Raw genomic sequence first — 15050 nt, 5'->3', positions numbered from 1 at the left:
CCGGCGCCCGGCAGCTGTTACCTCGCACGCAGCGGCGCCATGACACCGGGCCCGCCCCTCCCCGCGCGCTCTCGGCGGGCGTCGCGAGAGGGACGGCGCGGGCCGAGGGACAAACCGCCGTGGCGCGCGGCGCGTTGCTGCGCAACGCCGGAGCGACCGTTGGAGGGTGCCGCGCGCATGGCGAAGTGGGTGCTGGCAGGTGAGGCACCGAGCGGCGGCGGCGGCGGGAGCCTGCTGGGGCTGGCAGCGACCGCTTTTCTCCGCCGGCCTCCTCCCGTTCCGTTCTACTGATCCCTCTCGGGAGCGGCGTCCGTGCGGCACCCTACCTCAGCCGTTTCTCAGTCGGCCTCCTCCCCTTCTTGTTTCATTGGTGCGGCTTCTGCCTCTCTCTGCTGCTGTTCCCCCGTGGTGGCCTCCTCAGCCGCTTAAACGCTGGCTGAAGAGACTGTTCCACCTCCGAAATTATCCTTTCTTTGTTGGCTCATATGCTTGTCCTGTTGCTGTCTGGGAACTCACGGGATTTTGGTTACAGAAGTCTCTTTTTGAATTAGAGCAATTAAAAAACGTTTGGCTTTTTAAGCCCTTATCAGTCATTGTCACAAAATTTTCCATTTGTGGTGTTGTCACTGTGTTCACAGGGAAGGCAAACTGCCCTAACTATGCCAAAGCTGAACTCCTGGCTGACTATCTCCAGGCTAACTTGCCAGACTTCAGGGTTCACAAGATCATTCAGCACCCTGACAAATGGGAGGTAAGGGATTGTAAGTCAAGTCCTTGGTAGATGCCCTGCAAAGGGTAGGTTCACGCAAAGCAAGGAATGTGCTTGTTTGTAGTTTATCTCTTCTTGTCCTGTATTAGTGTTTTGATATGTGGGTAGAGGTGCTACAGAAGCAGCTTTGGCTATGAGAGCCAGCCAGAGGAAAGGTTTGAATGTTGTGAGAAACTGGCGTTCTCATGAGTCTTACTGCACAAGATGGGCACAAAATGAAGGCCACCCTAAAGCTTTGTTTTGTCAGTAAGAAGTTCAAGTTTGTTTTTTTTTTTTAGTTATGTATAAATGATGGATCAGCCTGTAAATTTTTTGCAAACTATGGTTGCATATGCCTTCAGAGTTGTTACTTGTCAAGAATGTTTCTGGCATTCAAGGGCTTTGAATTACAATGGAAGTATGAAATTAAATCTCACATAGTTGTTTACAATGTGAATGGGCCTTTCTGAGTACTTCTACTGTAGACATGTTGCTATGCCTGTACTGTAGTTCCTATAAGGAACTAAAAAAAATTAAAGTATTACTTCATGAGATAGACAGTACTATGATGTTTATTACCTGTTATCTTTTGCTTGACACCTCAGCCAAGTAATTTGAACAGTTAAGGGAACAACAATTAACCTCTGCAGCCTACTTACCTTCAGCAGCTAAATAGAGATCCTCAGATTGCTCACTGCTTCACAGCATTGTTGAGCAAAATTACAGCAGTAAAATCAAGCAGAAGTAAGACTTGTTGCTCTTTTGCTGAGGTATCAGTGTATCACCAATCCTTGCTTTGTGTTATTCCCTCATTTTGTGCACACTGGTATGTGAGTAAGTTGTGAAGCACCTTGTAATCATATATTGAAAGGAAATAGTAAGAATGTTTATAGCTTTAACATTTAAGTGTTATCAGATGTGAAAAAGTATTAAAATCTTTTGGTGGGGATGTTTACATTAGCAGTGGCTTCATGACATTTGTGAAATGAATGGATGGGAACACAGACAGTCTCCTATCATTTGGAGAGAACTGTTGGACCGTGGAGGGAAGGGGCTGCTTCTGGGAGGAGTTAATGATTTTCTGGAATACGCTCAGGTAATGAACTGCCTTTAATACTGTAGACCCGTATTTTACATTTTCTTACTCTAGAGCCATATCTTACATTTTCAACTTACATTGTTGTTCTTTATTCCTTCTACAAACATAACATAAATCTATCCTTTCTAATGTTACCTTGCTCTCTTTGGGTTGTCATTTGTTTAGAGATCACCATTTTTGTTCTTAGCGCTATTATGGCGTCACCTCAGTGATGCTGAATGAAGAAATATTAAACATTGCTGAGGAGAACCTGCAGGCACATATTGAAATTGAAAAAGAGGAGGAGGAGATTAAAAGTCTTATAAAGCCTTTGCAGATCTGGATCACCAGGTGAGAGTAAAAAGAATATCAGTGAAGTTTCACTCAGCTTCAGAAGAATGCATTTTTTCCTATGCCATATAACAGGCATAACCATCTAATCCCTGTAATTTGCTGATTTGAATTAGCCCTCGCTGTGGGCATTCAGTATATAGTTTAGAAGTTATTTCTACTTTCGTTACATTTTGCACCAGTTTAAGTGAGATTTGTGAACAGGCAACATTTAAACTGTTGAACAGTTGATCCAAGATAATGGTCTATTTAAACATATACATAAACAAATACAGAAGAAATATCTTTGTCTTTATTTATGTAGTCCTTCGAAACAAGCAGTGGTTAGTGGTTAACTAGAGTTTTTCTATATCCTTCTCTTATCAGTGCATCATCCCCAATCTGTTATCTGCTGATCCCTCTGTTGGCCAATGGAGAAGTGTTTGGAATGACCACAGAAATTAGTATCCATTTGCTTGATGCTGACCAGTTTAAGGATGTTCTTTGTGGTATCGTAATGGAAGCTGAAGACATGGCATTCCCACTCCTCCGCAGTATTTCAGAGCACACTGAAATAGATCAGGCGTTTATTCAAGCTGATATTATCATTGTTCTTGATGATGTCCTCTTAAACCATGAAGTCCAATCCCTTGAGAGCTACATCAGAGAAGTGAGTGAGATCTGTCAAGTGTATGCTCCTCTGATTGAGAAGAATGCCAAGAGTGGGGTCAGAGTAATTTCATCAGGAAAAACCTTTGTAAACCTTAAAGCGATGATGATTATGACATATGGCCAGTCCATTAAGCCTGAAAATGTCATTGCTGTTGCAACATCTTGGGAAAGTGCAGCTAAAGCTGTGCTGGCAAGGAAGCTGAATATGAATGTAACAGGTGAATATTTGTGTGTTCTGGTAGCATTTGGGGAAATCAGTGCATTGATACCTTCAAGAGTACATATTTCATTGCAGAATACTGTTGATGTGCATGCAAGCACAGCAGTGCACCCACAGAATTGCATGGCTGTGTAGAATGCCAGGGTGTGAGTAGCAGGTGCTACCGTTCTTTGTGCTTACCGCTATCTGGATCTGTGCCGGATCCCGTGGATGTCAATTCTTTTGCTTTTGCTAACTTGGATGCAGCCCTGCAATTCTGGCCTGTATTTCATGCTGGAAGTACACTAAGAAGGACTGAGCTGTGTTGCAGATCCAGAACTAGGGCTTCAAGATTGCATTTGCACTCTGCCACGCATTGTTATTTTGGAGACACACAAATTAGCTGTGAATAAACATGACAACATACTGCTGTGCAGATAATGAGAGTTTAGTAGAACTGTGTTGTAGTATTATTTGTAGGTTAATTAGCTTGCTTTCTCAGGTCCATTGTTATAGGTTGTTTATGTTTGCATGGTGCTGCACTGCATAGCAAAAGGTGTGCTCCAACAGCCTGCTCAGCATCAGGATTCTTTCAGTTTTGCAGGCGTAGGAACTGGTCATCAATGACAAGTCTAGATATTTTGGAGCCTAGCAAGATAGAGATTAAGTTAATAGACTGAATAATCTATCAGTAGGTTGTCTGTGAAATTCCTTTTGCACCAAACAGATAGATTTTTTTTTTTTTTAAATTATTTTTTACTGTTAGGCATTCTATATTTGCGTGTACAGGATTTTAAAGGGAACATTGCTGTATGTCTGCAATATGATTTGTTTTGGTTTTTAACAGCTAAGTATTTACTAGTATGTACAATGGTATGATATAAATTAAAGTTCCTTTTTCAGCTTGTGATGAGGTTTCGTAAGTTACGGAGAACCTTGTTGCATTTTTCAGATCAAATAATTTCTACTGTCAAGACAGGAACTGAATGGAAGAATAATTAATCTTAAAAGGAAATTCTGAAAGTTGTCTAGTCCAGCATACATTGTGACAGTATTTGTCTGTCACTTCATTAATCTGTGTATTTTCCTCTGTTACAGGAGTTAAAGACGTGATTGTTTGGGGCAATATTACTGGCTCTAACTACATCGATTTGTCACATGCAAAACTTTATCGATATGACTGTGCTATTTGGGGCCCAGCTAATTTTTCACATCCTTTGTTGAATATGATTTATGATAGGTACAGTACAGATTTGTTTTTTAAAAGTGTGACTAAATAACTGCTTTTAATCCACGTTTATCTGAACTGTGTAATAAACATCAAGAAAGGTTTTTGTTTTCAAGATTTGTCTGTACTGACTAGCACTGTGTGTAAAGGAAAACTCAAATTGGAGTACTTAGTCTGCAAAGGAAGTTGAGTAGTTCCTAGTGCTATACATAGTTCTGACTCTCCTAACAACTTTGTTTATAATTGTATTTTCCTACATATTAAGTGTGTTTCTTTTCTATCATATCATGAGCAGCCTATAAGAAGTAATGAAAGTGCAGACAGTGACTTAGATGTCATGCATGAAGAAACTTTGAAATAATACTAAATATATATCTACATCTCAAAGCACCTGAATTCCATTGAACATACGGCCTGATTGCACTAATGTTGTCAATTTACTGAAACAGACAATTTATTTGTGAACAGATGTAAAAAGGTTACCTGGCAGCTAGATAGCTTCTTGTGGAAAAAGAAGGAGCAGAGAAACAATGGGTGGAGTGAGAGGGCAGCGGATGTGACATGCACTCAGGCCTGGCTATATGGAGCTCCAACTCTGGTCTAAACCTAGCGTTTACTGGGCAGCAGGCATTTCTTTTGTTCTATACTTGTACTGTACATAGCACAGGCGGGTTATGGTTCATAGCTGGATTCTTACGTAAGGTGGTAATACATAATAAATAATAATAATAGAGGTTATGACTTCAGTATATGATCTAACTTTCATAGATAAGTAGTGCTTGCTACCTTTTGAGCCACTTTTTGTTAGACCCTATTTTTAAGGACCCCTTTTATTAAGTTTTGTCTGTTTTCTTCTCTCAGGTTTAGACTAGAAAACTAGTCTTCCTGCAGTCATCTTAGTTTTTTCTTCTTTCTTTTTTTTTCTCTCCCTTTTTTGTTGGTAGCGAATGGATCCATTCAGAATTTCTGTCTACACAAAGTTCACTGAGTTCCCGGGTCTCTCATTGTGTAGCAATATTGCCTGCTCATGCAGTAGCCACTGTACTGAGGTACTGGTATCATGGCTCTCCTCCTGGGGAGATAGTTTCTGTGGGAATACTTACTAAAGGTAAATCTACTTTTGCTCCACGTATTCACTTGTAGCTTTCCCCAGTATGTATGTTACTTTTTAATCAAGATTTTTTGTTTAATAACAACTTGTAAGATGAATCAAGATATAAAGGGAGGTTGAGAGTTTGTTTCAGCATTAGAACCTCCAGATCTAAGCAATTTTACTCTCCAGAGCTTGTGATTTGATGCTCACTTCTTACAGGAATTTCTTATGTTAATATTATCTTGTTGCAGATTGTCTTAGTCTTTTAGTTTACATGCTTTTCTAGTCTATGTGTTTTGCACAAGGACTCGTAATATTTCTTAGAGCCTAAGCTATAAAGTTCTTCTTGTGTAGTTATGTGGACCAATAAATGGAACATTTCACAACAGCCTTTTAACCCTTGTATGAAAAAAAAAAATATTCCGCTTTTTAAGATGTAACATTGTTAACAGCATCCTGGTTTGTATCAGGAATAGTGTGGCCAGCAGGAGTAGGGAAGTGATCGTGCCCCTGTACTCAGCACTGGTGAGGCCACACCTCGAATACTGTGTTCAGTTTTGGGTCCCTTAGTACCAGAAGAATGTTGAGTTGCTGGAGTGCATCCAGAGAAGGGCAACAAAGCTGGTGAGGGCTCTGGAACACAAGTCTTGTGAGGAGCAGCTGAGGGAACTGGGGTTGTTTAATTTGGAGAAGAGGAGGCTGAGGGGAGAGCTCATTGCTCTCTACAACTAACTGAAAGGAGATTGTAGTGAGGTGGTTATTGGTCTCTTCTCCCAAGTAACTGGTGATAGGATGAGAGGAAATGGCCTCAAGTTGTGTCAGGGGAGGTTTAGATTGGATATTAGGAAAAATTTCTTTACTGAAAGAGTGGTCAAGCATTGGAACAGGCTGCCCAGGAAAGTAGTGGAGTCATCATCCCTGGAGGTGTTAAAAAAAACATGTACATGTGGCACTTTGGGACATGGTTTAGTTGGCATGGTGGTGTTGGGTTGACAATCGGACTTGATGATCTTAGAGGTCTTTTCCAACTGTAATGATTCTATGATTATACATGTACATCAAACTAAATACAAAGTTAGAGTAAAAGGGGAAAACTTTAGTCTTTGAACTGTACACTGATAAAAGGCAGTTTCCATTTATGCTAAGATCCAATTGCAGACTTTTGCAAGTCTGTAGGACTTAATCTTGACACTGGTGAGGATGTGTTTTTTAATCAGAAATACTATGTTTGGGTCTTTTTTTTTCTCTCTTCTTCAGGTCAATTTTGTGTTCCTGAAGGGATTGTATTCTCTATGCCAGTGAGGTTCCAGAATGGTAACTGGGATGTCGTGACAGAATTAGAAATTAATGAAATGACCCAAGAAGTTCTGGGGTGCTTAGCCCACGATCTACTTCAGGTGATTCTTTCCTGTATCTAATAGTATGCCCATTCTGCCACCTATGGGTACGCAGCAGTATAACTTTGAATAGTGAGACCCTTACTCCAAATGTTAGACATACAAACTGCGCACATGCGCTTCTGCATGGTAAATACCTGGTATTTGTAAGTGTAAGGTAGTATTTGTATATTGAAATGAACAGATGACTGTTCTGTTGCCCAGAAAGGAGATGATAAAATAAGTTTACCTATGTAAGTGTAGAATTTGCCAAGCCAAGTTCTGCAGGCTTTGTGCAAAACAGAAATATTAGCTTTAATTTAATATTTCTGCATTCTGTGCTACTGATGTTGATTTTGCTTGTGTGGTATTCAGAGTAGTTCTGTGCCAGGAGCCATATCTTTTGGGATCCTTATGGCTGTGACTGTGCATGAATGAAGCCAGATTTTACTAGAATTAAAGATTTTTCAGAAGATACAAAATCAGTGAGCAGTAATTGCATCATTAACTTCTTGCCACTTAGCGAGACAAAAATAATTTAACTTGACTAAGTATTAAAATACTAAAAAGAGTGGTCCCAAACTTTACGTTCTGGCTTCAATCAGATTTTGTGATCTTCAATAATGTTAGTAACATGTAAGGATTATTTTAATTTAAGGTATTTTAAGTTTATGCTAGAAATTACAGTAGATTAAAAGAGTGGATGATATTAAAACAGCTTTTTTTTTTTTTCCCATTCAGGAAAAGCTTGTTGCACTAAAGGAAATAAAAGAACTGCATCCATATGAAGCTGATAAAGTCACTAGTAAAAAATATTTGCGTCAAGGTGGGCTTTTCTCCCCATAAAAGATAAGATAAAGTTTTAAGTGAGAATTTAAGTAACGGATTCTTATTTTATATCCCTTTCATTTAAAATGGATATACAAGGAAGAAACATAAATAACTAGTGTTTGTCTGATGTATCCTGACAATGCCTGAAGCATCGTGATAGGAAGGGCAAGCCTGCATAGTAGCAACCTTTTTTTGATAAGGTTCTGTTATCTCAAAATTATCTTTGTAACCCAAGTAACTATTATTAGAAAAGCACTTTCACCATATGTCCTATGGTATGTTTTTGAAACTATTCTTTACTATACTTTACTATTTTACTATCTGGAAATAATAAGTTTAATTTCTAACAGAGAAAAAGAATACTGTAAATTAGAACTCAAACTTCTCATTTTTCTGTTTGTTCCAGTACCAAACAGTTAATTCAATATCTTCAATATATAAGCCAGTCAGAGGAAGAAAGAGTTGAGAAACCCAAAGGCAATACGCTGAAAAAAGAGATATTCCTACTTAGTATAGAGAAGGCAATCTCGCTAAGTGGCAGCTGCATCTGCCACTTCTTCCAATTACAGTAGAAAAAAGATCTTTTAAAGATCCCTACATTATAAATTATTAAGCTATTTTGCTTTGTTTATTAATGACACACCAAGTTTATAATGACTTAAGTTTTTTAACTGCACAATGATATGAGAAATTTCAACTAAAAACCTATAGAACAACTCTAATATCCCTTCCTAATATTTAGGAGCACATGGGAAGGCTGTATGCTACATGATACTGCCGTGGCAAAACTCCCCTGAATCCACAATCTACTTTTCCCATGCACAATAAAAAAAAAAAAACACATCTTCTCCTAAGTCTTTCTTTGCTGCTCTTCCTACTTATTTTGCTTTTCAAGTTCTCTGTCCTCTTAAGATTATATAAAGGAAAGAAGAATCATTCATCAAAACAAGAACAGATGAACTTTAAAGTGTGTTTTATTGTTGTTTTCTCACTTGTTCCCTATTCTCAGGTTCCAAAATCCCTGCACTTTCCCAATATTGTAGCCATTTCTTTCTATTTTTAAATACTATGGGCCTTTTTCCTAGTTAGTTTTCTTTCTCCCTTCCTTCAAATTCTTTCCAATAGTTTTATATCAGCATTTACTGTACTACGAGCTGTTCTTCTGCATTAAGGGCAGGCTTTTGGTTATCCATGCACGTTTCTCAGAAAGGGACTACAGACACAATAAGATTTTCTTGATAAATGCAGAGTTTAATTATTCCACTAATCATGACCTTGATTAACCCAGACAGGAGATTCCCAATTAGACAGGAGAGTCCTTCCCTCTCTGAGGTTTGGGAACAGGTTCGGGAGCAGGTTAGGGAACATCTGAGGAACCTGAAAGTGCACAAGTCTGTGGGACCCGATGAGATCCATCCGCGGGTCCTGAGGGAACTGGCAGATGAAGTTGCCAAGCCGCTGGCCATCGTATTTGAGAAGTCATGGCTGTCTGGTGAGGTCCCCGATGACTGGAAGAGAGGGAACATAATCCCCAGTTTTAAAAAGGGGAACAAGGAAGACCCAGGCAACTACAGGCCGGTCAGCCTCACCTCTGTGCCTGGCAAGGTCATGGAGCAGATTCTCCTGGAAACCATGCTAAGGCACATGGAGAGCAAGGAGGTGGTTGGTGACAGCCAACATGGCTTCACCAAGGGCAGATCGTGCCAGACCAATTTGATGGCCTTCTATGACGGGGTGACAGCATCGGTGGACAAGGGACGAGCAATGGATATCATCTACCTGGACTTGTGCAAGGCATTTGACACTGTCCTGCACGACATCCTTCTCTCTAAACTGGAGAGGCATGGGTTTGATGGATGGACCACTCGGTGGATAAGGAGTTGGCTGGATGGCCGCACTCAGAGAGCGGAGGTCAACAGCTCGATGTCCAGGTGGAGACCAGTGACGAGTGGTGTCCCTCAGGGGTCCGCGTTGGGTCCAGCCCTGTTCAACATCTTTGTCATGGACAATGGGATAGAATGCACCCTCAGCAAGGTCACTGATGACACCAAGCTGTGTGGTGCCGTCGACACGCTGGAAGGGAGGGATGCCATCCAGAGGGAACTTGCCAGGCTGGAGAGGTGGGCCTGTGCCAACTTCATGAAGTTCAACCAGACCAAGCGCAAGGTCCTGCACCTGGATCGTGGCAATCCCAGGCACAAATACAGGCTGGGCGGGGAATGGATTGAGAGCAGCCCTGAGGAGAAGGACTTGGGAGTGCTGGTGGATGAGAAGCTCAATGTGAGCCAGCAATGTGCCGTTGTGGCCCAGAAGGCCAACCGCATCCTGGGCTGCATCAAGAGGAGCATGGCCGGCAGGTTGAGGGAGGTGATTCTCCCCTTCTACTCTGCCCTGGTGAGACTCTACCTGGAGTACTGTGTCCAGTTCTGGAGCCCCCAATATAAGAAGGACATGGACCAGTTGGAGAGGGTCCAGAGGAGGCCACGAAGATGATCAGAGGGCTGGAGCACCTTTCCTATGATGACAGGCTGAGAGAGTTGGAGCTGTTCAGCCTGGAGAAGAGGAGGCTCCGGGGAGACCTGATAGTGGTCTTCCAGTATCTCAAGGGGGCCTACAAGAAAGATAGGGAGAGACTGTTCAGTAGGGCCTGTTGTGATAGGACGAGGGGTAATGGTTTTAAAATAGAGGGAGGTAGATTTAGATTGGATATTAGGAAAAAAAAATTTACAATGAGGGTTGTAGAGCACTGACGCAGGTTGCCCAGAGAGGTGGTGGATGCCCCATCCCTGGAAACATTCAAGGCCAGCTTGGATGAGGCTCTGAGCAACCTGATCTAGTGGGGGATGTCCCTGCTCCTTGCAGGGGGGTTGGACTAGATGACCTTTGAAGGTCCCTTCCAACCCTAGCATTTCTATGATTCTATGATTCCCTGTCTGCTTTCTACTTGTATGGCACTGCTTTTTTCTGTAGAGCTGTTCTATTCTTCTTGTGGCTGCTTTAAACAGTAAGCAGAGGGCCTTTCCACTGCTAGCAGCCAGCTGCTTAGTTATGGCCTACTCTTGTGACATTACTAGCAAGTGCTGTACTATTCAAGGAGTACCTAAATGCCCTGCTTATCTGCTTGCATGTGTAAGTATTTTAGGAAGTTGGCCAAAATATGTACTGTTTCTGCTTTTTTTACAGAGATGGAAACCTTGCCTACTGGCTCACTTTAGCCGGAGTTGTTTGGAGGAAGAAATGCAGAAAATTGCCATGCTAAAACAATGTTTCCATTGCTCAAAAGAGCAAACTACAAAAAAAAAAAAGGCTAAACGCTGTCATAGCTTTTACAGTATCTTCCTCGTAAAAAACCCTAGAAATCTGTAGACAGGAAAACCTTTCAAAAACAGTGTGAATTTAACATTCTTATTCTGGAGACCAAAGTAAAATTCCTACTGACTTTAATGAGTCTAGGATTTCGTTTTCATCCAACAACTTACTTCTTCAGACCAATAAACTGTTTCAAAAAGACCTTTTAATGTCTAAAACTTTCATATTAAGACAATTTAGAGCAAGAATGTTATACATAGGGTAGCAGTTTTATAACTCCAAGTTCTTGTTTCAGATGTAATAAAATATGTTTCTTGTGTAAGAAAGTATATTCTCAGGCAAGATTGATTTTTAACACAAAAAATTTAGCTACATGCATCTCTTTAGTGACAAGATCATTTTTGTCTCCATGTTTTTATTTGTTTCATGAGTTTTATAGGGACTACTCATATGTTTTAAGTCAAACATGCAATTAATTACATCCTTGTCTAAATAGTGTTGTTGAGGAACCATTTTCACTTGCATGTCTTTGGTGTCTTAAAAGATGGAGACTGTATTAAATTAGATATTATAGTACTTGCTCATTTTTTTAATCAGATGTGAGTGTTTAAAGCAAAATAAAAAGTTTTCTGTTCTTTGAATCAGATACGTACAGTTGGAATAAATTCATTATTTGTGTTCAAGTGGAGGTTCAAACTCTGAACAGGGGTAGACTTCTTACATGAGGAAACCAAGAGGGGTTTATTTGTTATTTATCAGCTGATGTGGACAGAATGAGGAGTGTCTCACTGGTATTAAACAGAGGAGCTCAGAAAGCTGGGATATCACAGGAAAGTTGGAAGAGTGTAGTTTCTTAAGTGAAATTTATATAGGAGAAGCAACATTTATAGGAACTGAGATATCACTGTTATGAGTATCTTCATGGAAGAGTTCACCTGGGAATTGTAGAGATAGATGTTGTAAAAGGTCTTGATGAAAGTGGTTAGGAATGATTCATTTCATGAGGAAGTGGTCTCCAGGGAATTAGTTTCTAGTAGTGTATGCACAGAAAATTGGCTGAATCTCTGAGGAGCATCTGGAGGCAGATATCTCAGGAGAGCATAGTGGGGAAGGATGCTACCAGTAGTCTTTACAAACTACCTGATTTGTTCCATAGCTCCTTCTCCAAGACAGGAGAGGAAAAGTTAGCTTCTCTAATGTGTATTTACATTTGTTTTTTCTATATGGAATATGATTTGGTAGTCTTTTACTCTTTGAATTTTTAATTCTGCCTGTGGAGGCAGTAGTTTCAAGAGAGTGCAATTCAAGCACCAACACTGCACAGCTGTGAGCTGAGAAATTACCTGTTTCTACAGGCTTACTAGACTTCTGAGTCATTACCTGAAAACCAAAGGCAAAGAATTTCTTCTCAGAGGATGGGAGGAAAAAGGCAAAATGAATGTATTGGATGTCTCCTGTATCCTATATTACTCTAATTAGATTTGCCTAGTGGCCTGCAGGGAAATCCAGGTCTTTCCTCATGAAAGCATAATAGAATGGAAACTAAAATTTATTTTCCTAGTTTTTGCTTAGGAGAGAAAGAAAGAGTAAAAATTATAGGAAAGCTAAAATATTATAATGTATTCAAAGTTGGTTACAGTTGTAACACAGAGACTTAGTCATCACTAAGTTTGTGTTTTCTGTAAGGAATAAGTAATTTCTGGTGCACATTTTCTCACAAGTTACTGAACAATGCTACGTATGCGGGATGTTCTTAGCATTGATGAATCCTGCTACCTGGGTGTTAGAGTAACTGTGGAAAAAATATGAAAAAGGTCTTTAAGATACATGTCTGTGTCTTGCAAATGTTATATATATTCTGCATAAACCCTAGCATTTTGGTGTGCTGTAGAGTGTGTCAGCTTTCTGGTTGGTCTGAACAATTCTTATTCTAGGATGTTACCACTAGGACTTACTATTTTTCCTCTCTGTGTAGTTGCACCAACTGTTTGTTACAGCACACTGTGCTTTCTGCGTTACTGTGCCAGCTTCCACCTCATTTTGAGTCTCTATAGCAACACTGTTTCTCAGCAATTGGGAGATGCTTAGTAAAGACCCCTCAATTTAGAAATATTGCACTCCAACCATAAGAAAAAAATTGCTTTGAAACAAAGATCAAAGAAGTTTTATCTTTAATAATTCAGGATATTTATTACTAATTAATTAGTGTTCTCTGTTTTGACTGCTTAGACAATTACCTGATACTTTGATCTCGGCCTCTGCCAGGCATTTGTTGTGAACAGCATTCATTTAAAAGCCAAACCTTTAGAACTGTATCTTGAAGCCAACTTTTAAGTGCTGCAAAACTACTGGACTTCTCTGGTAGTGTCGTCCGACTTCTGGGCCTTTAGTAAGTAGCTGAGAGAAAGGTAAGCACTATTACTGTATCTAAGAGGAGTTAAGAATTTTGACCTTTGAACACAACATAGAATGTTTTCACCCTTCATGGGAAACAAAAGTAATTGTAGTTTATTTTATGCATATTTAAATTGTTGATTGTATGTTGTCTGATTTCAAAAGAAGGAATGCCTCTGTCATCAAGTCAATTTATCTGTCAGGAGATTACTGCCTTACTTGGTCTGATTTGTCTTTCTCTGTACTTTAACTTAATTATTTAACATGTTTAAAAATACATTTTATTTATTAAAGTACATATTCTGAGAACCTGTATAGGGAAGTGAAATACATATAAGTAATCAAACGTTACTTTTCTTGCATGTTCCAATATGATTCAAAAATAAGGCTACTCTTGTTCTGCACATAACAGCATTTGTGTTAATGGGATCCGAGCTTATAATTGTAAAATAATTATTTCCTGTACATTTGTAATTAATTTTAAAGTTATTTTTTGGTTTGTGGAAGTGTTTTTAATTATTGATAAAAGGCACGTGTAGCTGAAACAGCACACTGACTGGAATAGTGTATCAAAGAGCAGAGTTAGTTCAGATTTGGTGTTTTGGCAGGCAGATGCTCCTTCTACTTTCATATGATGTTCATTCGAAAGTAGATGTGCTAACACTACTATCTATCTATCTATCTACTAGATCAATCATTTCACCCAGGGACTCCTACTGCAGTCAGGATCTGGGCTCTCCATAGAGTTTTGTATGTAAAAGTGTAGACTGTACGTATGCTAACAATGCCTTTCGTATCTTTTTGGAGGGAAGGTTCATGGGTGTAATGTTACGATGTTGCACAATAACAGTGAGTTCAGTAAAACATATAAACACATACTTAACTTTGGGACCATGAATACCCTAATACAGGAGTATGGTGTGCTTATCCATATGGGTAATTTAAAGGTTAGACATTGGACTTTGCTGGATAGAGAGCTTGTCATCTTACAGTAAGTATCAAGTGCTAATATATTATGTATGCTGTGTAACTCAGGGATGTCAGTGGATCTGTTCTTACTTGAGTGAGCAATTTCTAATGAGTTCTAATTAAATGAGTTTAACCTGTGTATTTTTACATTCATTATCTTGCTTTATTTTATGTACCTTTTGAAGAGAGAAAAAAAGGAAGAAAACATGAGGCAAGTTGTGTGTTTGTAAGTCTATCTTTTAGGTTGCTACATGTAGCTTTCACTAAACACTTATGTTTAATTCATTGCTTAGAATCTTCTGATTTCACAGATTTCCCTGCATTGACTTTTCTCTCAAGCTAAGCAGAGGCATATACTGCTGCACCCATTTTAGGAGTAATTTTGTAAGCAAATTTACATGCCTATATTAATGTTGATCAGAACTGCAGTCTTGCAGAACCTGGGGTTGAGTCCAAGCTCTAAACCTTAGTAAGGAAGAAACCAGAATAATAGTGAAAAAGAAACATAGTGGTATTTCTTTCAAAGAAGGACTTCAATAAAAACTGTGACATTGTAGTCTTTAATAAAGTTATTAAAGCAAATCTGTATCCCGGTGTTTTAAATACTTATAGGTTATTTAGAGACTGAAATGCAAAGTTGCAGCTTTCACCAATTAAAATGGTGAGCTGCACATTTATGGTAGACTCAAAAATTATAGATCATTGAATATTTGTGTTTCTTAATTGGAGAATATTCTGTCATGTTTATGACAAATGATCAATGACTCTCACTAGAAAAATGTAATCAAGTGGAAGTTTGGGTAAGTTCAGATTTAATACCAAA

At 39.4% G+C, this 15050-nt stretch overlaps 1 protein-coding gene across 3 annotated transcripts; it reads left to right on the top strand.

Moving 5' to 3' along the window:
* Positions 1-39: 39 nt before the first annotated feature.
* Positions 40-14950, top strand: MDH1B (malate dehydrogenase 1B). 3 transcript variants are annotated; one of them, XR_015258929.1, is made up of 11 exons: positions 40-199; positions 639-751; positions 1710-1844; positions 2035-2177; positions 2544-3046; positions 4126-4267; positions 5200-5363; positions 6606-6745; positions 7466-7550; positions 13094-13253; positions 13948-14948. XR_015258929.1 is itself a non-coding variant. In XM_086751018.1 (10 exons), exons 1-10 carry the CDS (start codon positions 40-42, stop codon positions 13111-13113), a joined length of 1605 nt encoding a protein of 534 aa, XP_086607144.1. In that variant the 3' UTR covers positions 13114-14950. The 3 variants fall into 3 exon arrangements, 2 of the variants coding, with proteins under 2 accessions (XP_086607144.1, XP_086607143.1); XM_086751018.1 differs by having other exon boundaries at positions 13094-14950; XM_086751017.1 differs by lacking the exons at positions 13094-13253; positions 13948-14948 and adding an exon at positions 10739-11547.
* The last annotated feature ends 100 nt before the right edge of the window (positions 14951-15050 follow it).

Source organism: Chlamydotis macqueenii, chromosome 6 (genome assembly GCF_036417535.1).
Source record: "Chlamydotis macqueenii isolate bChlMac1 chromosome 6, bChlMac1.mat, whole genome shotgun sequence".
Classification (NCBI taxonomy): Eukaryota; Metazoa; Chordata; class Aves; order Otidiformes; family Otididae; genus Chlamydotis; species Chlamydotis macqueenii.
The sequence above is the reverse complement of the archived record's forward strand: the minus strand, read 5'-3'. Positions and strand labels throughout refer to the sequence as shown.